The 26,919-nt window shown below is 49.0% G+C and overlaps 1 protein-coding gene across 1 annotated transcript; it reads left to right on the forward strand.

Moving 5' to 3' along the window:
* Slc22a1 (solute carrier family 22 member 1) lies at window positions 1-26,919 on the forward strand. Its single transcript, XM_036169274.1, has 11 exons — window positions 1-587; window positions 6,352-6,455; window positions 6,872-7,026; window positions 8,995-9,163; window positions 11,122-11,236; window positions 11,366-11,472; window positions 14,522-14,736; window positions 17,420-17,528; window positions 21,652-21,764; window positions 23,815-23,917; window positions 26,714-26,919. The coding sequence occupies exons 1-11, from the start codon at window positions 174-176 to the stop codon at window positions 26,778-26,780; spliced, it is 1,671 nt and encodes a 556-aa protein (XP_036025167.1). The 5' UTR covers window positions 1-173; the 3' UTR covers window positions 26,781-26,919.

The raw sequence follows: 26,919 nt of genomic DNA on the forward strand, positions 1-26,919 counted from the left end.
GTATCATGGGGCAAAAGGTTATTTCTGGTTGGTTGCCTTCCAGATGTATCATGCTTGGACAGCAACTTGATTTCAAACCACCTCAGTTCCAAGGACTTTAAGTGAGACGCCGTATGAAACCCTGTGGCAGTCCAGAGCAGGTCTGGCTTAATTGGTAAGGGCGCTACCCAACCATGCCCACCGTGGACGATGTTCTGGAGCAGGTTGGAGAGTTTGGCTGGTTCCAGAAGCAAGCCTTCCTGTTGCTGTGCCTCATCTCTGCTTCCTTAGCTCCCATCTATGTGGGCATCATCTTCCTGGGCTTCACTCCTGATCATTATTGCCAGAGTCCTGGGGTAGCCAAGCTGAGCCAGCGATGTGGCTGGAGCCTAGCAGAGGAGATGAATTACACTGTGCCGGGCCTGGGGTCTGCGGACGAGGCCTCCTTCCTCAGCCAGTGCATGCAGTATGAGGTGGACTGGAACCAGAGCACCCTTGACTGCGTGGACCCACTGTCCAGCCTGGCTGCCAACAGAAGCCACTTGCCACTGAGCCCCTGCCAGCAAGGCTGGGTGTACGACACTCCCGGCTCCTCCATCGTCACTGAGGTACTAATGGGCTCTGCATTTTGGGTAATGTAGAGACTGAAAGCAAATCCTGGGTGGTTCAGTATCTTTTTCAGACAGGAAAAGGAGGTTCAATTTCCTGTCTGCTGTACAGTTGCCAGCTCTGCCTTGACCTCTGTGTTCTTCCCACCAATTGAGTACTAGAGGGGACACTGAGGCACAAGGAGCCTGCTTTTTAAAAATTTACTTACATGTACCATGTATATGGGTATGTTTATGTGTATGTCATGGGGTGTGTGTGTGTGTGTGTGTGTGTGTAAGTATAAGTGTTTGAAGGTCAGAAGACAACTTGTAGGAGTTCCCTCCTTGCACTCTGTGGGTCCCAGGGACTGAACTCAGGTCATCAGGCTTGGCAGCAGGCACCTGTATCTCTTGAGCATCTCACAGCCCAAGTTGCCTTTTCTCCTGTAACTTGCTGACTCATCTCAGAGGCCGCGGTCTTCACCCTATGTCCTGCTTCCCTGTGGTTTGTGTTGTGGAATCCCCTCATTTCTTTCCGTAGTGACATGTGGCCATTGGGATAGTACGGGAATCGCCTTGGCTCGGGTCAGACTATGTGATACCAGCTCTTATTAGCTGAACACATCTAGGTAAGATACTTGGCTTCTCTGATCCCCAGTCTCCCCATAGGCAAGCAGGATTACAATAACTTCACCCACTGTAAGGATCCGCTGAGAACTGGGAAGGTGATCCCCAAACACCAACAGAATCACACTGTCTGTGGCCTGGGAGTTGCTGTGATGATATCCGAGAGCCCGGACAGCATTGTTTAGTTGACTGTGCACTTGGCTTTGTTTGTTTGTTTTGAGACAGGGTCTCACTGTAGCCCTGCTTAGTCTGGAACTTCTCTTTTTGTAGATCAGGCTGACCTTGAACTCAGAGATCCTCTTGCCTCTCTCCCGAGTGCTGGGATTACCCCCACGTAGTTTATGTGGTCCTGGGACTGGAACCCAGAAGGCCTCATGCATACTATGTAATTACTCTACCAGCTGAGTTACATTCCCTATGACCACCTGAGTTCTTTTCTTGGCCTCCTTGTCATCTCCCAAGCCTTCAACCCAAACACCATCTTGATTCTGAGCCACCCACCAGGTCTAGATAGAACTGCTACTCTGTCTAAACAGACGGAACTCTTTCATTTGGCATTAGGGTAGTGTTGCTATATTTAGCAATAAAAATAGAGCATTCCCAGTTAAATTTGAGATAAACAACAACTGTTTCTATATAGCACAGGCTAGCCTCAAACTCACAGTGATCCCCTTGCCTCAGGCTTCCAAATGCTAGGAATGAAGGTATTAACTGCCATACCTGGCTAACATCTATATATATCATGTCTCTGGGTGACATGTGAGTCCATGTTAAAAAAACAAAACAACCCACAAGAAGATAGAAAGTGACTTGAGAAATATCATTCAACATGGGTGTTGTGGGACAGAAAGATAGGATGTAAGGGGTATAGACACTGTGTGGGTTTATGAATAGTGTCTAATTTAAGGGTTCTGGCTTAAGGAGAAGGATGGGGAGCTACGGAAGACGGGATAGGAACCCAGATGACGTGGCCACCTGGGCAGGGGTGGTGCCCTGCAGTGTCAGTGCCAGAGAGGAGGGAACAGATGCAAGAGGCCAGAGCGTTTGAGGAAGAGTTGACCATCTGCACACATAGGGAGGCTTCAGTCACCCCCAACTAGAGCTCGGTGAAGACACTGAAGTGTGTAGTGGTGTCGAGAGGGACAGTGAGGGCCCAGCTTAGAAGAAAGAGCACTGCTCTGGGTTTGAAAGTGAGTGGTGTTTGTCTGGAAACATTCAAGGGTGATGAGAAACACAGCTGTGAGGCTGGGAAAATAAATGAGTCATCTGGTAAACTGCCTACTGTGTGATCACGAGGACCTCTGTGTACACCTAGGATTTGAGATCAGACACCCAGAGCTCCTGGTGAAAGCCAGTTATGGTAGCACATTCCTGTAAGGCCAGTGGAGAGATGGGAAGTGGAAACCAAAGAATCCCCAAGACCTTGTGGGCCAGCTAGCCTGGGGTACGCAATGGCCAAGCAAGAAAGAGGGCTGGTGAGATGCTTCAGCTGGTAGAGGCCCTTGCTACCAAGCCTGACTACCCAAACTCAGTCCTTGGAACTCATATGACAGGAGAGGATCTACTCCTGCAAGTTTTCTTCTGATGCGCGCGCGCACACACACACACACATACACACACACACACACACACACACACACACACACACACTATATATATATAAAAGAGAAAGGCCCTGTTTTAAACAAGGCAGAAGGTAAGAGCTGACATTCAAGGTGTCTGACTTCAACATGTACACTATGGCATGTGAATACCTGTGGTCACAAACATGTGCACACACAACATACACTCATTTCACACACAAAAGAAAAAAAATGAGGTGGAAATTGATGGAGGAAGATACTTAGTGTTGACCTCTGTCTTCTGTGTGCAGGTACACACACGTGTATACATACAAACAAGTTCATGTACATGTGACACACACATGCTCCGACAAAGAGGCTCAGCTGTGGCAGGGCAGGGGGGCAGTGGAGACTGGCTCCTGGACAGGTGCTCTCTTCCATTCATCTCTCCCTTCCAAATGCTTTCAAACCATACTTGCCTCACCACGTATCCCAAACCAGAGACCAGGAGCTAAGTGTAGTTACTCATTTCTGCGGAACTAATTTTTAACTCACCATCACCTTGGACATTGGAACTTGCTTTGGGGAGGAAAGAGAGTGATGTTTGTTTATGTCTCACCCCAAGGCTAGGGATTGGGATCTTGAGGGCCCCCCGGGGAAGGAATCAGATCTTGCTTAGCTTTTGCTGCCCTCCCTGGCTTTGTGAGCCCCAGCTTCACCACAGCCCACATACCAGGCTAGAGAGAGCCACTGACCCCAGCAGCTGTGGGCATTGAGCAATCAGAAGCAGCCTTTGGACAGAAGTGAGCTGAGGTGGCCACATTGGTGCTTCTCAAACTTATTTGCATTTGTGATACACTGAGGTAGAACCCACAGAGGAAGGAGGTTCGAACAAGGGCCCTGGGTGACTCTGATGAGGCAAACTGTGAAGACTGTTCTGAACACTGGAAAAGTTGCCTAGTCCTGGGGCTACTCCAGTGGGCTTAGCAGATAGGCTAAAGAACCTCCACCCTCTCCATTCTTGCCCTCTGTGCAGGCCCAGGCTCTCTGTAGGGGCATGAATGTGCCTAGGGTGCAATGGATGGGTGGAGTTTGGAGTGGGGGGATCTAGACAATGATACTGGACAAGTTTGGGGGGAGTGTTGGTCCTCAGGGAGCAGTGGCATTGGGACGTGAGACTGAGTCAAGATGGGCCAGCTTCCTCTGCTACGGCAGCTATCTGGCTCCACACAGTCCCGGGGTAGAGTGGTCATCTTTACCTGTGAGGAAGGGAACAGAATGTCCCACAGCAACACTAACTTGTAAAGATCAGATGGAAAGCCAACAGTGGCCAAGAAGGGATCAAGTTGAGACCTAGGGGCAGCAGTCCCATGGACCTCCCCTGCCCCGTGACTTTAGTGACAGAACATTGTCATGGCACAGAGAGTGGAGCTGCAGGGGCACAGTTGGGTAGATGAAGGTATGGGGCCTTGGATGCCTAGGTGACACCCAGGACTGACCTGTCCCAATGTGTCCTATTGATAGGGCACAAGACAAATAGGAAACCTGGAGAACTCAGGGCCTCAGAGGGACACATTGAATGTGTCTGGGAGACGTGTGCCTCACAAAGTTGTGTGTTAGGCTGGGGTGGGGGGAGAGAATCAGAGTACCACTGTCCAGGGGCTTGTCACCTCCCCAGAGCAGCAGATAGTGTCTGGACACAGGTTGGCAGATACCAAGGCTGCCATTTTTTCTTGGCATGATCTCATTTATCTTTCAGAAAAATGAGGGGCTGTGTCAAAGAATGCATAGGCTAGTCACATAGACCTCAGCCAGCTGAGTACCATGACTTTAAAGACTCAGTGTTTGACCTTGTGACGGGTCAAGGGTCTAGAATCACCGGATAGCTAATAAAATCTTAGCATTTAAGTTAAAATGATTCATCATTTACCAATTTCTTACCTCCAGAGCTCAAAGCAGCCATGGAGGGACACAGTAGGAATGCTTCAGACTGGGAAACTGGGGTCTCAAGTTGCTAAGTGACTTGCTTCTGCTGCTGTACCCCATAGTGTTGCTCCAGGCTGCCAGAGCCATGGCTCCACCGAGCAGAGCAACGGGGATTGCAGGCTGGTAAGAAGAGCTGTTCCAGCACCAGGCATGGCAAGATGCTCCATCCAGCCCTAGGGCCCAGCCTCCTGGAGTCTGACCTATCTGCCCCTCACAGCTCTGAAGAGAAAGTGACCCGCTGTACACAGGCCTCGAGCCCTGCTCAGAATGTGCCTGTGCTTTTGGCCAGGAAGGTCCTTCCGCTGCCTTTCTCCCTTCAGACCTCTAAACAGAGGAGCACATCTAGGGCTATCCTTCTTCTCTGTCTCCTACTTAATTCCACCCCTAGTTCTTGACATGCAGGTTCCCCACACTCTCAGATTCTGCCGCATGAAGCCAGCTCCCCCTCTGTCTGGGCCCTTCTGTTCCATTGCCACCCACAGCTCCTTTAGTAATAGAGTTCAATTAAGATACTAACACAATATCTACATGCTCTGGAAAACAAGACTTTTTTGTTTGAGATAGGGGAGTCCTGACGGGCCTTGAACTTACTATGTAGTTGAGGATAACCTTGAACTCCTAATCCTCTTGACTCTCCCTTGCTGTTTATTCTCCTCCAGTACTGGTGTCGCAGGCATGGGCCACTATGCCTGGCTTTACATTTCTTTTGTTATATATCTTTGTACTTGGTTATGTTCCTGTGTGTGTGTGTGTGTGTGTGTGTGTGTGTGTGTGTGTGTGTGTACATGTGTACATGCACATACACAGGTGCTCGCCAATGGAGGCTAGAGGTGGTTTTCCTCCAGCACTTTTCATCTTGTTTTGTGAGGTAGGGTCTGTCTCTGCATGGAGAGCTCTATATTTTGGTTAGCCTGACTGCTCAGGAAGACCCTGGGAGCTGCTCATCTCCTTCACCCAGCATTAGGGTTACAGGCATATGCTGCACCCAGTTTTTGTTTTTTGTTCTTTTAGACAGGGTTTCTCTGTGTAGCCCTGGCTGTCCTGGAACTCACTCTGTAGACCAGGCAGGACTTGAACTCTGAGATCTGAGATCTGCCTGCCTCTGCCTCCCCAGTGCTGGGATTAAAGGTGTGTGCCACCACTGCTGGGCATGTGCCCAGCTTTTGACATGGGTGCTGGGGATCTGAACTCTGGTCTTCACGCTTGCACACTTTACCCACTGAGGCACCTCTCTGGCTCTTGGTTGTATTTCTCTGTGGAGAGCTTTCTTGGCAGCTGCAAACTCCTCTGAGGATGTTTGTCTGTTCTTGCTCCTTTTAGAGTAACACTTTGTCCAACAGTAGCCAACTCCCAATGGCAAAGCCAACAACAGCCATCTTCACAGACACCAAGGCATCGGGAAGAAGCTGAGCATGGCGGTGCTAGACAGATGTTGATGTTTCCTGCATCTTGGGAACTTGTGTTAGACACAGCTGATCCAGCATGTAGTGGGTGGGGGTCGAGGGGGGTGATGAACTTCCATGGAACAGTTTGCTTGGTCTGGAAGAGGATGGGAGTGGGCCTCTGGCTTTCCTATGATTCTTACTTTTGTTCTGTCTCCACTGCTGCAGTTTAACCTGGTGTGTGGAGACTCCTGGAAGGTAGATCTTTTTCAGTCCTGTGTGAACCTGGGCTTCTTCCTCGGCTCCCTGGTTGTGGGTTACATCGCGGACAGGTATGTGAAGGTGGTCCATTTGAGCCAGCCTTTGGAGAGTGGGCAGTGGTGAGGAGTGTGGTTGGCCAGGATCGATTTCCAAGGGTGGTGCAGACAAGACCTGGCAATAGGGACTTCGTGCCACTGGGACTGGTGGCAGGGGAGCCGGGCATTTGTGGAAAGGGCGTGCAAATGGGGAAGAGAAGTAGGGCTGAAACAGAATGTTAAGCTTTGAGCATGGAGGTAGCCATGTCTCAGCTGTTGGTGGGCTTGCGCTCATGCCAGAGATAGGCCTTCTGACTTAGATACACGGAGTTTGGAAACGTGTTTAAATGGTCTATGAGATACACAGGAAGGCCGTCAGGTAGGCATGTGGGGTATGTGCATGCCCGACCCTGGATTCTTAATTCCTCCCATACACCCCTCCATCTCTGCAGGTTTGGCCGTAAGCTGTGCCTCCTGGGAACTACTCTGGTCACCTCCCTGTCAGGCGTGCTGACGGCTGTGGCCCCAGACTATACGTCCATGCTGCTCTTTCGCCTGCTGCAGGGCATGGTCAGCAAGGGCAGCTGGGTGTCAGGCTACACCCTGAGTAATTACACAAGGGCTTGTGTGTGGGGGGGGGCAGGGCGGGCGTCTCTGGGTCTATGAAAGATAGGGGTGAGGTAGTGGGACTCATTGAGGTTTGGAGAGCAGGGGATGTTCGGGGGCGGGGTATCTAGGGAAAGGGAGGCAGCTAGTTGAGTGGCGGGGAACTGGGGCTGTTATTGTAGAGATAGGGGCTCCTTTGCTCTCAGCAGCCCTATTGGGTAGGGGAGAGGGATGTATAGGAAGTAAGGTAGGTAGAAGAATATTTTAATGTTGTAGCAAGAACCCTCAAAGCCAGGCTACCGACACAACTGAAAACTTGGGACAATATGAGACACAGCTAGATGTGGGGACAAAAAGAGATTCTGCCTTGAGAAAGAATGCCTCACTATTGAGGTTTAGGGAGTACAGGTTAGCCTGAGACACCTTACACTGGCAGATAATGAACAGTTATGAAGGGCACCTTGGGGCTGAATCCACATTCCAGGTCTGAACAGTTGTGGGATTTTAGGCGAGTTAATTCATTTCTCCGTGCCTTAGTGTTTTGGAAACAAGGATAATAGCATTGCTTCCATCCTGTGAGTTGTGAGAGATAGGCATGTTACTGAGCATCCAATTGGTCCAGAGCAGCGCTGGGCATGTAACCATGTCTGTGGACACCGCTGGTGCTGCTGTGGGCACTGTGGTAGGGTGTAGGGGCTCCAAGGTAAATGTGATGTCTCTTTTGCCTGCTTGGATCCCAAGGCTAGAGAGTGGATTTAGCTGGATGAGGGAAGAGTCTCAGAAGACTTTTGTCATGCGATGATTCTGTTGGCTCCAGGACACTCTACTCCACCCCCTCTTGCTCACCGGTGGCTCTTTCTCAGTCTCCTTTCTTGACTGTTTAGTATGGTAAGACCTCAGGACATTGACCTGCTGCAACCCCAAGACTTTTTTCATCTGTGGACCTTTCTTAGTCACACACACTAGTCTCCTGACAGCTGCTCAGGTTACCCACCTACCCCATTCCCTCCACCACCACCTTGTATCCCCATATTCCTTCAGTGAATCTTGTTATTGGCTTTAGTTTCAAAATATGCCCATAGGAACACACTGGTTTCACAACCTTGACTGGTCCTGGCCCTACCATTGCCTCATCTTCACGTATACCTCCTGACGGCATGCATATTCAGTTCTTGACTCCTTAGCAGAGGGGGCCTTTGCGGACATAAACTCGGGGCACTCTGCTGCCTATGGTACCTCACTATGAGTGAAGTTCCCTTAGTGCTTCGCAAGCTCCCAGGATTAGCTCCCCTAACTCAGCCTTACTCCTCTGCCTTCGTCCCACACCCTCCCCACCACCTGGATCTCCATACAGTCCCTTCGCCACACTTTATGGTGGTGTTACCACCACCAGGACTGCGCTCCTCCCCTCCCTAGTGACTTTATTCCATCCACTCACCTGCCCACCCATCCCGCATAAAGCGGCAGCCCCTCTGCACTCACAGCCCCCAGAGAGTGTCTGACTTATCTCTCTCCCATGGGGAAGGAGACTGCCTCCCATCTGGGAACAAGAGGCTTCATTTACCTTCCAACCCCGAGAGCAGTGCCAGGTTCGCAGAAGGCATGCTAAGATCCTTGTAGAATTAGTGACGTTGCCAGAACCCTGGGAGACTTTCTAGTTCAGCCAGGAGTTTCTGTGAGTATTTAGGGAGGAGGGGCTCAACCCTTGAAGCACGGCAAGGGAGACCTAGACAGCAAGGAAGAAGGCCGAGAGAGGAGCAGTGAGAGAGGACCTGGTGACAGGCTGGCCTGGTAAACCTGTGGGCTCAGGCAGAGTGCAGACTGGGTTTAGGGAAAGGAGAGGTGGAAAATGCGCAGATGTGGAAGGAAGCCAGAGGTGGGTGAGGCAAGGGCTGTGGCTGGTGAGAAGCAGGAGTCAGGAGCGAGTCCCCTCTAGGTCTCTCTTCTCTGACCACTGTCTCTTTTCCAGTCACGGAGTTTGTCGGTTCCGACTACAGAAGAACGACGGCAATCCTGTACCAGATGGCCTTCACGGTGGGGCTAGTGGTGCTTGCCGGCGTGGCCTACGCCATTCCGCACTGGCGCTGGCTCCAGCTGGCCGTCTCCCTGCCCACCTTCCTCTTCTTGCTGTATTACTGGTAATGCATCCCCGGCTAGAGACAAGGTGGCTCCGCGTGAACTTCCGGCTCCACACCGTGTCTGCTCGCTGCAGGGCTAGGCTCTGGGGGCGTGGAGGGCTGTCCTGACCTCTGCCACTGTACAGGCCACCTTCCAGCGGGCATGAGCCCCCCTCTCACTTCTGTGGCCTGGCGCTTACCCGCTAGGCATGTCATTCTTCTGCTGTTCCCAGGCCTCCTCGCAGCATGGGCTGCTGCTGTCCTTCCAAAGCATGTCCAAATTCACCCCACCCTCAGATAGACGAGTGATACTGCAAGGAAGCACTGCCTGCCCATCTCAAAGCGTGTGCACCTTCTTCTAGAAACACAAGGCGAGCCAAACAAAGGGAGACTGGCCTCGGGAGTCAGTATCAAATAGTGTGTGTTACCCAGGAGCCCTGGGGAAGCTTGGAGATAGTCTTCATGAATTATCTTACACAGGGAGATGGACAAGAGTGGATACTTTCCTACCATGGCCGCTACCTCCTGCAGTCCCCAGAGGCCCTCTAGAGACACCACTTTAAGTCGGTTCACCCCACTCTCTTGCCTGCTTTCCCTCCTTGGTCTCCTGTCTCCTCTCCTTGTGTCCTCTCTCACTTCATTTTTCACAAGATCTCGGTTGAAAAGGCTCCGCCCTGCCTCTCATCTAACTGCATGGTAGGCACTTGATCGTCATTAAAAGAACATGTGTGTGAATTATGGATGGAAGGGCTCTGCTGGCAGCCTTCTCTGGGGAAGGTGCACACTGTGCCATCCCAGAACGGGAACACCCCCAGTGAAGTGTCAATCTTATTAGCCATGTGTGCTTTGCACATCCAAGGGAAAAGCAAACCCACGGTGCTAGGCTGTACTGTGCAGGGGAGAGGCTGCTGCAGGGAACGGGCTAGCTCGCCCATGAAGCATTTGTCAGTTTTGCTGGGGACACATCTTACTTCAGGGGACTCTGGGATAGACTCAGCTTCTACATGGAAGCTGGTACCTGGGTGGGTGGATGGGCTGGGAGGCGCCTGTCCCCTCCCTATGGACTGTAAAGGGGTTTTCTGTGAGCAAAGGCCCTGGCTATATGTGGATGTTTAACCAAGGCATACCCTAGTTGTGGAAGACCATCACATCAGAGTCTCAGTCCCTGACCTGCAGCTTCCCATGTGAAACACCTCAAATTGGACATGGTGATGCATGCCTGGAATCCCAGTACTTGAGGTTGGGGCTGGGGGTGGGGGTGGAGGATGCTGAGGTGGGAGGATTGCCATGAGGATCAAGGCCATCCAGGCTATGTAGGAAGTACCCAGCTTGTCAAGAATACATACAAAAAGACCCTGTCTCCACATGATCTTAGAATAAGAAGACCCTGCTTCAAGTGTGTGTGTATGTGTGTGTGTGTGTGTGTGTGTGTGTGTGTGTGTGTGTGTGTGAGAGAGAGAGAGAGAGAGAGAGAGAGAGAGAGGTGAAAGGAGGAAGAAATAGCAGGTTGTCCAATTTTAGGGCAAGTGAATCCTTAGTTTAGGAAATAGCATGGGCCTCATTCAGCATCTCTTATACATTTGCTATATGCAGGGCAGGGTATATGGAGCACCTACCCAGTGTGTTTGCTCCAGAACAGGGCTCCCAACTTCTAAGAGAGATGGGACCCCACTTCACAAAAAATAAGGCTGTTGGGGGAGCCCTGATCCCTTCTAGCTTTGGGAACCTTAGCCGGTGGCCCTGAGTAGCGGTGACCTACAGAGCTCATGCATGGGCCACACAGCATGGGCCACACAGCATGGGCCACAACTGTGCATCACAACACAGGCCTGCCTTTACAAGCACCTTAGGGAATTACAACCCTCCTGGAGGATCTTGGCATGCTCCAAGTCACGCCTCTGCACCACTCTAATCAAGGGCTGGCTGAGGTGGGGAGAGTTCTTGGGGAAAGGCACTGCAGTTCTGAGCTGTGTCTGCAGGTGTGTGCCAGAGTCCCCCCGATGGTTGTTGTCCCAGAAGAGAACCGCCCAAGCAGTAAGGATTATGGAACAAATTGCTCAGAAGAACGGGAAATTGCCCCCGGCTGACCTGAAGGTACCAGAGTTCAGAAGGGAGACTTCGCTTTGTGGCTTTGGGGCTGCCTTGTGATCCATATGGGACCCCTCCCCGGGGGAGTGTCGTGTGCACACAGACCAAGTGTAGTGAAGACTGACTCTCTCCCAGATGCTCTGCGCGGAGGAAGACATCTCAGAAAAGCAGAGTCCTTCATTTGCAGACCTGTTTCGCACTCCCAACCTGAGGAAACACACCCTCATCCTCATGTATCTATGGTGAGCGCTTGCTCTTCCTACATATCTCCTGGGGGCGGGCCATTGCTCTGTTGCTATCCAAATGTTGGGTACCAGTAAGCCCGTAGAAAGAGCATGAAGAGGAGCTGAGCAGTCATTGAGTCTTCAAAGGGTCCCCTTGGCTCCCTTGTTTTAGTAAGAATGGGGGAGATGTCAACGCTGAGAAGGGTGGAGAATCATGAAGGGTTTCCGAGGTGACCTCAGTCCAAGTGTCTTATGTTCTGGGGGCAGCTGAGTGTTGACCTGGTGTGGCGTAGGGGACAAGGTTCCAACAGCTCAGTGCCTTTAAGTGGGAAGTATCCTTCATCACATCTAAAAACCTTGTGACCCACCTCTGAGTTTTTGTGCACCCTTGGTTTATGGATAGGGACCTTGTAGCGCATAGATGTACTTGTCCCTGTGCCCACCTACTTGTTTTCATGAGGAAGAACTCTACCTGTTCCCCCCCCCCCCCCGGACACCCGTCAGTCCTCTACACAGGGCTGCTTCAACCTGAATCTTAAAGTATTCCCTCAGCAGCCATGGCTGGGCTGCTGTGCTCTGGGTCTCCTCTTACACAGGAACTGACCTGATGTCCTGTTTGCTTTTCCATGTTAGGTTTTTAGTGGAACAAAGAGCAGAGCTGGTCGGGTATTGCCTGGCGCATAGTAGGCCTGTGGTAAATGTTTACTGAGTGCCAAATGAGTAATCATTAGTTCCACGGATTCCTCTGACCCCTTTAGACACCAGGTTCATTACTCCTCTCCTGCCTTGGTGCCCTCCACCTCTCCTTGGGGCCCTGTGCCCAGCCATGGGTGTTTCAGCCATTCACTTGTCTACTCTGCGTTTGGGCCAGCAGTGTGTCTCCTCTGTGTAGCACCTGTGACTCACTGCAGATGGGAACAGTGGCTTGCTCTCCTGTCCTGCCCAGCTTTACCATCTCCGCCCTGACACACTCCTCCCAAGAAGGCAGCTGAGACAGCTCCTTCTTACTCCCATCACCTGGTCCCTCAGCAAACTCTATATAAACTTGACCTCGAACATTCATGGAGTTCTGCTGTTTCTCATGTATACTTTCCTTCCTGTAGGGAACACTGGGAGGGGCTGTCTCATGTGCTGCAGCAGCCTGCATGCACCCTGCCTCCCTCAGGCTGTGCTTTGTAAGGCAGTCATACTTTCTCAAACCTTTCCTATGGCTTCCACTGGCTTCTGAATCCAACAAGAATGGAGCTGTGTTCCTTCTTGTGACCTCCTTGGTCTCCTGAGGCTCAAACCCAGGATGACTCTCTCACTTTTCCCTCCCATGCCCTCTACTTGCTTATTTTATTTTTATTTGTGTGTGTGTGTGTGTGTGTGTGTGTGTGTGTGTGTGTGTGTGTCTTAGTCTTATATGTGTATGTTCGTATGTGTATATGGTCAGCATGAGATGTCTTCTATGCTCTCCACCTCATGTTTTGAGTCAGAGTCTCTCACTGTACCTGGAACTTGCTAGTTCAACTCTATTGCCTGGCCAGCAAGCCTCAGGGATTCTCCTGTTTCTGCCTCAGCTCTGAGGTTACAGAATGTGCCATCAATCACACTGGCTGTTTATGTAGGTGCTGAGGCTCTGAACTCATGCTTGTACAGCAAGCAATTTTACCAGCTGGGCCATCTCCCTAGCCCACACCTGCTTCTTTTTATTAAGGTAATCCAAAGGGCCTGTGACTGCATCTTGGCTGTGTGGCCATAGGAGAGTACTTGCACCAGTCTGTGACACAGGGGACTCATCAGAAGTGTGAGAAATAATATGCTGAGATCACGGGTAGCTGGAAATGAGTGAGATGATCTGTGTAAAGGGCCTGGAACAGTATTGGACCCAGCTGCAGGAATTTCTTAGCCCATTTTGATATATATGTGCAATTCCAGGGTCTGCCAAAAGATGGCAGCACTAATTCACTGACTGGTTGACCAGTTAGTTATACACAGTGGAGGCTCCCTGTGGAGGCTGGCCACTATCCTCCCCCCCCCCCCCCCCCCCCGATAAAATAATAGTTTCTTATGGATTAAACTCTTACCATTGCACCGGGCGGTGGTGGCACTTGCCTTTAATCCCAGCACTTGGGAGGCAGAGGCAGGCAGATCTCTGTGAGTTGGAGGCCAGCCTGGGCTACCAAGTGAGTTCCAGGAAAGGTGCAAAGCTACAGAGAGAAACCCTGTCTCAAAAAACAAAAAACAAAAAACAAAAATCTTACTATTGCAATGCCAATTTGGATGCAATGGTAACACCTTCCAGAATGGTATCATTTCCCCTTAATGACATGAGGTCCCTCAAGTTTGGACTTGAGCTGCTGATTTAATGTCTTCATTGACAATGCAACATGGTCCACCATGTTGCCATGCTTTCCTTGAATATGGATGGAGTTGGTGTGGTGGGTGAAGAGAGGACCTGGGTATGCCTGATAAAGACAGCACTGTGGAGTCAGAGACCTTGCTAGCTGTGGATCCTTAAGTTTGGAAGGATGAATCTGATGCCCATGACAATATCCCTACCTTTGCTGTGTGCTAGGCTCCTTTGTCTGTTGTCTCCGTAAATATCCACAATAGAGCGATATACTCCCTGCCATCACTACCCCACTCACAGGTAAGGAGACAAGCAAAGAGCGGTCACTCAAGCCATGGTCACTCAGCTCACAAAGCAACCTGACACCAGGTCCTGTGCGATCTTATTGCCAGCACATGCTTTCTACTTTGTGGGCCTGTAGGAGTGTTCAAGGTCACTCTGTGTGGGGCTCAGCACAGTTCCAGACACCTGAGCTTGCAGTAAGTGGGAGTATCTGGCTGAAGTCTCTCCTTCCTGTTTCAGATATCCCGGGGAAAAAGTTCTAAAAGTAAATAAATGCCTTGGGAATGTCTACAAGACACACTGTCCCATCTGTGGGGACACAATGTCCTATCAGGGATCCTAGAAGGGCACTCTTCATGTCATCCTAGCACATCTTGTATCAAGTGACGTATCCTGTCCAGCTGGCTGGGGTCCTCAGTGCCGGCTTTTGATTTGTGGTCTCTTCTTCAGGTTCTCTTGTGCGGTGCTGTACCAGGGCCTCATCATGCACGTGGGGGCCACGGGTGGGAACCTCTACCTAGATTTCTTTTACTCTTCCCTGGTGGAATTCCCTGCGGCCTTCATCATCCTTGCCACCATTGACCGCATTGGCCGCATCTACCCAATGGCCGTGTCAAATCTGGTGGCAGGGGCAGCCTGCCTCGTCATGATTTTTATCCCACATGGTAAGTCATCTGTTTTAATCACTTCCCAGATAATCGAATTGCGGGGATGGTGTCGTAACTCCCTGATAAGCTTCTGGAACGAGAATAAAGGCAGGGTGTTTCCTTGGCTAGACTTGAAACAATTTTAGACTGGGTATAGCAAACATATACTAAGCACATTCTAAGCGAGTGACTCAATCTGTTCAAAATACAGATATCCCGGTAGCAGAACCCAGAGCCTGAGGATGCTTTCCAATCTTTAGTGTCCCCTCCAATACCACTGCCTTGCCAACCATGTCTCCTGACCTCTATTGCCACAGACTAGCCCAGGTACATAAATGAAGCCGCCTTGAATGTACCCCCCTGCCCTGTCCCCTCACCTGTCCATGTTGCCACATGGTTACACAGACGACTACTTTTTCCCCCGCAATACTGTATTGTTCTTTATAGAGACAGCATGCCATGCGATCTCCCCTACTGATGTGGCTTGCAGTGTATGTTCATTAGGAGTAGAGTTGTGCTACATATTTCTTTTTGGTAGGCACGGGTCCTTGGTCCCTTGGGCACATGTCTGTGAACATACTGTCAAAATCCACAGGGACATTTGAGTTTAGCTTCAGTGGATACCGGACAGCTTTCCAAAGATGGCTGGGCCACTTTCTGCTTCCCTCAGCAACATGAGAGTGTTCCAATTGTCCCGAACCCTCCAGGACACTTGGTCCTCAAGTCTCCAATGGCAGTTGGGTAGTAGGTATGAGCATTGCTTCATAATTTTTCTTTTAAAGATTTATTTATTTATTATGTATACAGCATGTATGACTGCAGGCCAGAAGAGGGCACCAGATCTCACTACAGATGGTTGTGAGCCACCATGTGGTTGCTGGGAATAGAACTCAGGACCTCTGGAAGAGCAGTCAGTGCTCTTAACCTCTGAGCCATCTCTCCAGCCCTGCTTCATCATTCTTATGACCTGAGACAAACACACTGCACAGAGGGTCCAGGCAGAGTTACTTGAGGCAGTTTTAATTTGAGCACGTAAATTGCCTTTCATGTTGGAAACAGTAGATTCTTGTGAATGCTGAGCTGCTATCTCCCCGCTTTTATTGCTGTGCCCTGCACCGTGAACCACTTTGGCAGTCTCTCATGCAGGGTGCTATAGAAAAGAACTGAAGGTCTTTTTTTCAAGAGTCATACTGGGTAGGACATGAAAAGTAGGTATGTGTGTGTGTGTGGGTGTGTGCAGGAGCAGGGTTTGTGACTCTGAAGTAAGATCTCCTCTTCTCTCCCCACATCTCCCTGTTTCTAGAATCCTGAGTAAGATTTTTGAACGGCATGACATTGATGCCAGGAAGAGGGGTGTGACCATCCTTCCCTGTCTGTCAGAGCTGGGGCATTGCTGGTCCTAGGACCCTTCTGGCCTTTATGTCTCCATTGGCCCCTTCCTTGGTTCATGTTGTGTGGAGGTCCTTTTTGTCATCTAGAAATCATTTTAGGGCATTCCAGGCACCTGTGGATCCTAGAGCCTCATCAGAAAGCCGAACAGAGAAGAAAGCTGAATGGAGAAGGCTCCTGCCATGGGTTGACTCCTAGAGGGGAGAGGAGAAAGAGGAGGCGGGAGGGCACTGGCTTCACTGAGATCAGGAGGTCTTGGCAAACCTAAACGGAGTGGGAGGGGCCCCGTGAGTCTAGGAAAGGGGTGCTCAAGCAGGGTCAGCAAGGGTGGGGACTCCAGGGGGCAGAGCTTGCCCTTAAAGGAACAGTTCACATCTGAGTACCTACTGTTGGACAGTTAGGGGAGCGGGTGGTGTGAGGCCCAGAGTTAACTGAAGGCAGCAAAGTTAGCCCAATAGTGGGAGCAAATGCTGGTGGCCTTGGCCGGAGTAACTTAGCTCAACTTCAGTGTACACGAATCCTTGGCTGTCCCAGACTAAAGTACAGATATATTCATCTGTGCTCGGAGGGCAGGGATGCCAGCTCATCTCAGTGGCCCCAGTTGGTATGGACCTTCTACGGTTGGGACGGTGGGGCAGCCTCCTCTGTCTGTGGGAAGTCACCTGTCAAGTCAGTGATTGGGGACAGGGCAAGATGACACGTGTGTAAATACAAAGGAGACCTTCTTAGGGAGGGGGCCTGGCTCAGAGCCGTGGGCACTTGAGCATTGGTTGCAAGGCAGACTAAGCAGTGGCTGATGGTTAGTGACACTCCTCCCTCCCCGTGCAAGACCTTCCTTTCTTCAGTTGGAAATAGGATTAGGGAGAGGCTTGCTTCAAGAGCTGTGTCTACACCACACCTCCTGTGCCTCAGGTACCGAGCTAGCAACACCTTCCTGTGTAATAACTAAAAGCCAGGTTTTTATTGCTCTGGGCAGACTGGGCACTCATGCATGTTCATTCCATGGGGGCTCAGCAAGCCAAGGCACAAAGACATAAATAGTTTATTTCTGTTCAGCATGGCTAGTGGAGGCAGGACAGATTGAAGCAGTTCAGTCTTTCTTCTTCATGATGGAGCCTTCCAGAATATGTCATTAGCAACTCTCCAAGTCATGCAGGCATCGGTTTGCATATCTAAGTGGAGAGGTTTATTTCTTCCGCTCTTCCATCTTTCAGTGGTCCTTCCCAGTCCAGCCCAGTCCGGCTTCTCCCCTGCCAACTCTAGCTCATGTGGGCAGCATCCTCACTCCAACCATCTTTTTGTTTCTTCCTAGAGCTGCACTGGTTGAATGTCACTCTTGCTTGTCTGGGCCGTATGGGAGCCACCATTGTATTGCAGATGGTCTGCCTGGTGAATGCTGAGCTGTACCCTACATTTGTCAGGTGAGGCCACACATGGGGATAGACACTGAACTAGCCACCTGACAGCCAGACAGAGAGCAGCATTTCTAAGATGTTTTTGTAAGGTGCCTCCAAGGGTGGGTCATTGTAATAGTTCTGACAAATGCCGGACCAAAGCATCTCAAGGAAGGGAAGATTTATTCTGCTCACAGTTCAAGGGGGTACAGTTCATCCCTGCAGGGAAGGTGTGGCTTGCTGAGTGGGAGGCTGGCTGGTCACACTGCCTTGGCAGACAGGAAGTAGAGAGTAAACAGGAAGTGGGATCAGACTGTAAAGCCAAGGCCCACTCTTAGTGACTCAGTTCCTCATAGAGACATGGCGAGTGAGGTCATTTCCTTGTGATGGGGTCATCTCTGTGGTTGTCAGGTGGTGGTTCTTTATATGATCTGCATACCAACCCCTCATCAGATATTGGACTTATACGTAATCATCTTCCATTCTGAAGGCTGCTTTGCGCTCTGTGGGTGGCTGCCTTGATGAACAGATGTTTTAAGTTTTCATACAGGCCAACATCTCTTTCACTTTTGCTGTCTACGCTTAGACATTGAAGAACTCTTTTTTGTTTTTTTTTCTCTTAAAGTCTCATATACATAGAGTAGAATTAGCTTTTTCTAAAATACAATTTGATGAGTTTGGGTGCCGTATGTATAGTGTGCACATATACATTTATGTGTATTACTCTTCGACTTGTTGCATAACCAAAATAGAACATTGCCCCTCCCAAGTTTCTCCATACCTCCTCACAGAAAGTCCTCTTGTAGACCCCATTCTGTCCACATAGGTTTGCCTCCTCGAGACCACCAGCAAATGAAGGGTCATGACATGTGACCTTTTAGCTGACTTCTGTTACTAATTATGGTGAGCTGAATTTGCCTCATTGTGTTTGTCAATGCCTTGCTCTTCCCTGAAGAGTATTCCAGAATGTGAATGTCCCAGGACCCACTGCTCCATCAGCAGGCATACCTTGTTGCCAGCATAGGATGATAATGAGGTGGCTGCTGTCAACATCCATGGGGGAGCCTTAGGATGGATTTGTGTTTTTATTTGAATCAGATGAATACAGGGATGGAAGTGCAGGGGCAGACTTAGATATGTGTATGTTTAGCTTTATTAAAAAAAGCAGTAAACTGACAGGCGGTGGTGGCTCATGCCTTTAATCCCAGCACTTGGGAGGCAGAGGCAGGTGGATCTCTGTGAGTTTGAGGTCAGCCTGGTCTACAGAGTGAGATCCAGAACAGGTACCAAAACTACACAGGGAAACTCTGTCTCGAAAAACCAACAACAACAACAAAAATCTGTTTTCCAAAGATATTGTACCCTTTTCATCCTCCAGGCATGGATTGGGGATGGAGGTCATTGTTTGGTGTGGTCACTATGAGGTCTTCTTGGGAGGTAGAGGAATCACAGTGGCTCAGTATGATGCATGAGCTCATTGCTGCCAGTATTTTAAGAACTTAGTTTTCGGAGTTATTTAAAACACATTTATCGTGTGTGTGTGTGTGTGTGTGTGTGTGTGTGTGTGTGTGTGTGTGTGAGAGAGAGAGAGAGAGAGAGAGAGAGAGAGAGAGAGAGACAGAGAGAGAGAGAGAGACAGAGAGAGAGAGAGAGACAGAGAGAGAGAGAGAGAGAGAGAGAGAGAGAGAGAGAGAGAGAGAGAGAAAGAGAGAGAGCGCTTGCCTGTAGAAGTCAGATGTCAACTTGCAGGAGACTATTGTGTCTTTCTACCACATGGGTCTTGGGGATTGAACTCAGGTCATTAGGCTTGGCAGCAAGCACCTTTACCTGCTGATCCTTGTCTACAGCTCTGAGATCTTAACTTAAAGTGAAGATTATTTTAATAACTTTAATAATTACTTTATTTGAAGTTTTTAAAAAAATGGTCATTATCCTAACCTGCTCTTGGTTAGAATTTGGCTTCTTGCCTTAAATTCTTTTTTCCCTTGTCTAAGTTATTTCTTCTCCATTTGTTCTTGTGCAAATGTCTAAGAAATACTCCAGCTCTCCAGTTTCATCTAACGCCTGCAGCTCAGTGAGCCTGAAGACACAGATGACTCCAGCCTACGTTTTCCTTCCCTCTGCCAAATATTTTATTAAAAGAAAATGTTTTAGACTCTTCTTTGATAAAAGTTGCTTGATCTGAGTATAAGGAGATGAAGACAAATCAAGGAAAAAACTTTTTTCTAGGCCTTCCAGGTCTAGATAAGGAGACCCTGTCTCAAACAAAACAAAACCAACCAACCAACCAACCAAACAGAAACCCAAAACAAACAAAAAACAAACCCCCAAATGAGTAAGAACAACAAAACATCATAGAGAAAGAGGAGAGAGAGAGAGAAGAGAGGGGAGAGAGAGAAGGGAGGGAATAGAGAGGAGAGAGATAGGAGAAAAGGAGAAGAGAAGGAGAGAGGGAGAGGAGAGAGAGAAGAGAAAGAGAAAGAGAGGGGAGAGGAGAGAGAGGGGAGTGGAGAGGGAGGAGAGAGGGGAGTGGAGAGGGAGGAGAGAAGGAGGAGAGAGGGGAGTGGAGAGGGAGGAGAGAGGGGAGGGAGAGGGAGGAGAGAGGGGAAGTGGAGGAGGGAGAGAGAGGGGAGTGGAGAGGGAGGAGGGAGGGGAGTGGAGAGGGAGGAGAGAGGGGGGAGAGAGGGAGGAGAGAGGGGGGAGAGAGGGAGGAGAGAGGGGAGTGGAGAGGGAGGAGAGAGGGGAGTGGAGAGGGGAGGAGTAGAGGGGAGTGGAGAGGGAGGAGAGAGGGGAGTGGAGAGGGAGGAGGAGAGGGGAGTGGAGAGGGAGGAGAGAGGGAGGGAGAGAAGGAGGAGAGAGAGGGGAGAGGGGAGAGGACAGAAGGAGGAGAGAGAGGGGAGAGAGAGAGAGAGAGAGAGGGAGAGAGAGAGAGAGAGGATGAGAGAGAAGAGAATGAATGAGAATGAATATGAATATGAATCTTCTATGTTAGTACTTTTGGGCCTAGATCCTAAAAAAGAAATGGCCAGGACAAAACAAGTCTCCTGTCATGGCTACCAGATCCAGAGGGATGATCAAAGGTGCTGTGTGTTACTGTAACAAAATGGCTGAGATGATCAACTTTTAAAGGGAAAGGTCTGTTTTAACTCCTGCTTCCAGAGGTTTCAGTCTGTGGTCACTTGACCCTGTTGCTGCAGGGTTTGGTGCTCTGGGTAGCACAAAGCAAAGAGAAGGAAGAGAAGAGGAAGGGCTGGGCTTCCAGTCCCCACTTAAGGCATACCCCCGCTAACCCAACTTCTTGCTGTTTAGCCCCTACCTCCTAAAGGCTCCTTTCTCTCCTTAGAGTACCATTGGCCAGTGACCAGCCATGTGACACACAGGCTTATCTGAATACTCCTCTAGACAATAGCAGATAACCAAGTGCCTGGTCCTCTATGGAGGAGGCGAATGGTACCACCCTGAATGCCCCTTTCCACCGTGCACTGGGCGATGGGCATCCCTGGACAGTAGGAGAGGAAGCTGGATGCCCAGGAGCAATATTCAACCTGATGCCTACGCATGCATGCAGAGCCGTGGGGAGTTCCAGTGTTTACAGTCAACCAAATCAAATGCAGATGGCAAAAAAGGCACTCATTTTGGCCACCCATTACTTTGTAAATACTCCTGAGTCGAAGGACTATCTGAACCCCAGGACCCTCACTCACAGTGGGGCCTGAGCTGAGCCGCGCTCTTTACATTCTGAGCGTCACGCTCACTTGGTGTTGATTCCGAGCATTGCCTGGTATGAACCTGGGTCTTACTAAACTTAGCCACACACAGATATTGTGTTCTCTTCCCAAATGATATCATGGCCCCAGGACGGGATGGGGGTAGAGCTAAGGTTTAAGTCAGAGAATGTGTATGCTTGTGTCTCTCCATTGGGCCGTTAGCTGGCTTCTAGGAGTATGAGGGCTAAGCAAAAGAGAGTACAACTGCAGAGGCAGGCTGTCTTTTTCAGCTGTTGGAGCTGCTCTCGTCGGCCACCTTCTTCCCACACGGCTCTTCCCCAGGCCTGTGGTTCTCACCCCATTTAATGCTTGCTCTTAGGATGCTGAGAAAACCTTGAAGATTAAGCACGTACGTGACCTGTTGGGTCTCTGTGTCTTCCCAGGAATCTTGCGATGATGGTGTGCTCTGCCCTGTGTGACCTGGGTGGGATCTTCACCCCCTTCATGGTGTTTAGGCTGATGGAAGTTTGGCAAGCCTTGCCCCTCATTCTCTTTGGTAAGACTTGACAGGCTATTCCCTCTTTCTGGCCTGGTGGAGGGCACTGTGTGAGCACTCAGCAGCTGCTTGTAGGGTGAGCCTCAAGGAGGGAGCATGGGCTTCAGCTGTCTCCTGGATCATTCCACCTTGGATGTCAGGAAATAATAAGGTGTAATTCCCATGTAGTAGCCAGAGATTTTCGTCTTGTGACTCCAGAACCCATCGGTCCATCCTGCAGTCTACAGGCGGATGATCTTTTGATGGAATCTCCTGCTTTCTTGTGCATTTACTTTCTTTTTTAAAAATTTCTTTTTATTCCATGTACAGAGGTTTGCCTGTATGAGGTGTCGGGTCCCCTGGAACTGGAGTTACAGACAGTGGGTTCTGGGAATTGAACCTGGGACCTCTGGAAGAGCAGCCAGTGCTCCTAACTGCTGAGCCATCTCTCCAGCCCTGTGCATTCAATTTCTAATTTTTATTCATTGAGCATGTTGTTGCTAGGGGTATGATGGTGTTGAATGGTTATCCCTTTCTGTGTGTGGTGGTACTCCTCTGTCAACCCAGCACCGTGGAGGCTGAAGGAGGACAGCCAGAGAATTAAGGGCCTGCAGGGGCTATCTGTGAGACCTCGTTTCAGAGAGCGAGGTGAAGAAGAACACAAGGAGATTCATGGGAGTCAATGTTCTGTGTCTCCTTTGCTGATGAAGCTGGACTAGTCAAAGAGGATAGGAATGCTATTTCTGTCCCCAGCCTAGAGCAGGAGGGGTCTAAGACATGCTCATCCACCAGCAGGAGGCTAAGGGTGGCTGTGTGCAGAAAAATGCCACAGGCGAGCACAAAGGAGAGGCAAGGGAGGGAGAGAGTTAGAGAATGGATTGGAGAGGAAGAGAGGGAGGGGAGAGAGTAAGAAAGACAGGGAAGAAAGGAAGGAGGGAAGGGTAGAGGGAAGAGAGGAAGGAAAGATGGAGAGAAGGCAGGAGAGGAGGAGAGAATAAGTGGGGCACATATAGGTTGGTCATGCTCTCTAGCTCTGTCTCCATCCCTATCTTTATACTTATGTACCTATGTCTCTGCTATCTCTGTATCTAAGCATGCTCTATCTATCTATAGATGTTCCTATTATCCCTGTATCTAAGCATGCTCTATCTATCTATATATGTTCCTATTATCCCTGTATCTAAGCATGCTCTTTCTATATATGTTCCTATTATCCCTGTATCTAAGCATGCTCTATCTATATATGTTCCTATTATCCCTGTATCTAAGCATGCTCTTTCTATATATGTTCCTATTATCCCTGTATCTAAGCATGCTCTTTCTATATATGTTCCTATTATCCCTGTATCTAAGCATGCTCTTTCTATATATGTTCCTATTATCCCTGTATCTAAGCATGCTCTTTCTATATATGTTCCTATTATCCCTGTATCTAAGCATGCTTTCTATTATCTGTCTTTTTTCTTACTTTCATCTTTTATGCATGAATGTATCATCTGTTTGTGTATCTATCACATATTATTATCTGTCCTCTGACTATCACACATCTATTTATCATCTATCTACCTACCTATCATCTGTCATTTATCATCTGTCATCTATCTATCTATCTATCTATCTATCTATCTATCTATCTATCTATCTATCTATCTATCTATCTATCTTTCTATCTATCTATCTATCACCTAGCTAGCTATCTACCAATACATATCTTTCTGTTTATCTACCATCTATTTATCAGTCATCTGTCATCATGTGTCTATCTATAAAACAATTTAAAACAGACATTTACATTTTTCTCAAGGTATTCAACTTCAAAAATCCCTTAGTACTTAAACGTTAGCTACTTTGAAATTTTATGCTTCCGTAGAAGCATATTGAAGACAAATATTGCCTTGTCTTACTCTTGTATTTCTCTAATCACCCCTTTGTTTCCAGTTCTTTCCTAGATGTTCTTGATAACTTTCAAAGACAAACAGCATGTCTTCCCTGCCCTCTCTGGCTCACTGCCCTTATGTATGGGGCATGAGCGTGTTCTAACACTCTTCCTTGGATTATGTTTCATTTGTAGGAGTTTTGGGCCTGACTGCTGGGGTCATGACATTCCTTCTTCCAGAGACAAAGGGTGTGGCTTTGCCTGAGACTGTTGAAGAAGCAGAGAACCTACGGAGGAGGTGAGGGCTGTGGAGCCAGGTCGGAGGGTGTGGTCTCATCCTCTATAAGGTTCACAGCATCACTGCATACTCTCATTTACTCTACCTTAAAGGTTAGGGAGAGCTTTTCAGATGCTTGGGTTTTGAAGGACCTCCGGAGATGCTGGGGATGGGAACAGAGCTCAGCCACTGAGCTCTGCAAGGAAAGCAGAGAACCAGACCCCTCTTCTTAGTGGACAGTTGTCCCATGCTGTATCAGGGATAGCGGACAGTTGCCTTACACTACATCAGAGACGGCTGGCCTTTGCCAGTCATGCCAACCGCCAGAGCACCAAGATCTCTGACCCACCCTGACTTTTGAACATTTTAAAAACTATTCTTCCAACCTTATTGGACATTGTTGGGCCAGACTCCTCAGTGACTTTCTGTACAAAGAGTGCTAAATCAGCAATAAGAAGAGGCAAGAAAAAGTGCCAGGTATGGAAGTCTTTCAGGCTCTGCTCAGGACTCTGTTCTGAGAGTCTTAGAAAGGGCATGCATGCTCTTGTGCAAGAGAGAAAGGCATGGGAATCATGAGGACCTGGGCTTTAATTCAGACGTCCTCGTAAGGTTTGGGGTCTGTCATTAAACACTTGGCTTCTAATGATTCCAAGGGCTGCCAAGGAAACCCAGGGAGCCCAAGTGAGTGCATCAGACTCATCCATTTCCAGGTATCTCACAGATGTCTGACCAGTGTCAGATTTTCTCTAGTCTTCCTGAAGCTTGTGTGATTAGCTCAGCGCATCTCAAAACTTACGGACATAGAAACAGAAGAATCACGGAGATCTTCGGAAAAGGCAGTCTCTCTCTCTCTCTCTCTCTCTCTCTCTCTCTCTCTCTCTCTCTCAATTTTTGAGATAGAGTCTTTCTATGTAGCTCTGGCTGGTCAAGAATTCACTGGGTAGTCCACAAACTCATGGAGATTCACCTGCCTCTGCCTCCTGAGTGCTGGGATTAAAGGTGCACAATTGTGCCTAGCGGTTCCTTAGTGACTTTCTGTGCAAAGTCTTGATTCTTTCCTTTTGACTTAGAAAGTGAGCCCAGGAATTGGTTTAAGTTCTGTCTGTGGTGCCCCAGAGGCAGGCACCCTCCAAACCTTATTGTAAGACATTCTGGGGTTCTTAGCACCAATTAGGGACATTGGTTTAACCCCGTGCACTGTTTCTGTTAGATGATGACCTCCTTCTTTTGGTTCCGGTTGACAGACACGTATAGCTAATGTTCTGTTACTGGATTCCAACCTGTTTCTTTGTGATTTATTAATAGCATGTGGCTATCCTTTAGGATCTTTGTGGAACACTTTAGTCCATCCACTCCTGCCCTGTAGGGGAGGCTGAGCACTCCTGATTGGAACCCTGCCTGTGCAGTCCTCATTCTCTCTGCTCCAGACAAAACCAGGACACAAGCCATCTGTGCCAACCCTTTCTTCGTCTGTTGCTGCCTCTTCTGCTCTCTCTGTTTCGAGACGTACCTGCATTTTTCTTTTCTTTTCTTTCTTTCTTTTTTTCTTTTTTTTTTTTTTGGTTTTTCGAGACAGGGTTTCTCTGTGTAGCTTTGCGCCTTTCCTGGATCTCACTCTGTAGCCCAGGCTGGACTCAAACTCACAGAGATTCACCTGGCACTGGCCTCCCGAGTGCTGGGATTAAAGGCGTGCGCCACCACCGCCCGGCTCTTTTCTTTTTCTTTAAACAGGACACTTCTTATTATTCATTGACAATTTCTTACATGTAGTTAATGCATCTCGATCCTACCCACTCCCAACTGTCTGTCTCAACACTTCCTCCAGGTACATGTAAGGTATTCCCCTCCACCTTCACGTCTTCTCCTGTTCTTTTTGTTTTCGGTACCCCATCTTTTTGAGAATCTTATCCCTGGGCAGGGGGAATAGACAATATGTTTCCCGACCTCCTTCTAAGGTCCCAATGACGAACTAAAGTTACATTCTACCAAAATTACTCCTGGGGAACAAATGAGTTTATTAGGCTGACTTACAGATCCTGGATCAAGGGTTGTGAATAAGGTCACAGGTGACCCCAAAGCAGCAGCATTGGATGTCAATGCTTGCATGGATGGAGGACCTTCTTCTAGGTTCCCTCAGTGTATATACTCTAGCCCCTCCTCGAGACCCCAAGGCCATATGTAATTAGGGCAGGACTGCCTACAATCTTCTGGGAGGGGTGACAGGGAGACTTAGTAGAGGGTGTAATGGTCCTCCCCACACCCTCCTCCCAGGAGGGAGTGTCACCAGTCCCAGCTGTGATGTTCTTTGCAGATACAGCTGTCTGATGAAGACAGTGGTTGTTCTGTTTGGAGGATAGTACTCTTTAACACCCATTGAATCCAGTTAGTGCTGCCTGTTGGAATGCTGCCTGACCTTGATGGTTTGATCTTGTTCAGGTCTTGTGTCGGTAACCATAGTTACAGTAAACTCTTGGGTACAATGGCCATGTCATGTCCAAAAGGCCACTCTTCATGGCGCTCTTCCCCATCCTCTGGCTTTTCACTCTTTCTGTCCTCTCTCATGCAATATTCCCCGAGTCTCAACGTTGCAAGCATCTTTATCAAGATGTTGACTATTAAGCTGAGCAAGATGGCTCATGACTGTCATTCAGCACTTGAGACACTGAGGCAGACTCATCTGCATGGTGATTTTGAGGCCAGCATTTCTATATAGTGAGTGACAGGCTAGCAATGGCTATATCACAAGACCCTATTTCAGACACGCAAAATGTTGATTGTTTATTCATTAACTTTAATTTTTATTTGTGGTTGCTACAGGAAATCAAAGGCCAAAGAGAACACGATTTATCTTCAGGTCGAAAAAGGCAAATCCCCAGGTCCCTGACAGGGACATGGTGCCAGAAGCTGAGTGGCAGAGAGGAAGGGGGACTCACCACTTGGAGAATTCCCAGAAGCCTTTGCCTTCCCTTATCTTCTATGTAACCAGTTTCCAATGACCATCAACCCTAAAGAGTTTCCTAAAA

Source organism: Onychomys torridus, chromosome 19 (assembly GCF_903995425.1).
Source record: "Onychomys torridus chromosome 19, mOncTor1.1, whole genome shotgun sequence".
NCBI classification, from domain to species: domain Eukaryota; kingdom Metazoa; phylum Chordata; class Mammalia; order Rodentia; family Cricetidae; genus Onychomys; species Onychomys torridus.

What these genes read in the sequence shown, in the direction of transcription:
- Slc22a1 (XM_036169274.1), top strand. Translation starts at nt 174, where the DNA reads ATGCCCACCGTGGACGATGTTCTGGAGCAGGTTGGAGAGTTTGGCTGG. An exon ending in CTCTTCTTGCTGTATTACTG is followed by an intron (nt 9,164 to 11,121) that starts GTAATGCATCCC and finishes CTGTGTCTGCAG; the next exon opens with GTGTGTGCCAGAGTCCCCCC. An exon ending in CTCATCCTCATGTATCTATG is followed by an intron (nt 11,473 to 14,521) that starts GTGAGCGCTTGC and finishes TCTCTTCTTCAG; the next exon opens with GTTCTCTTGTGCGGTGCTGT.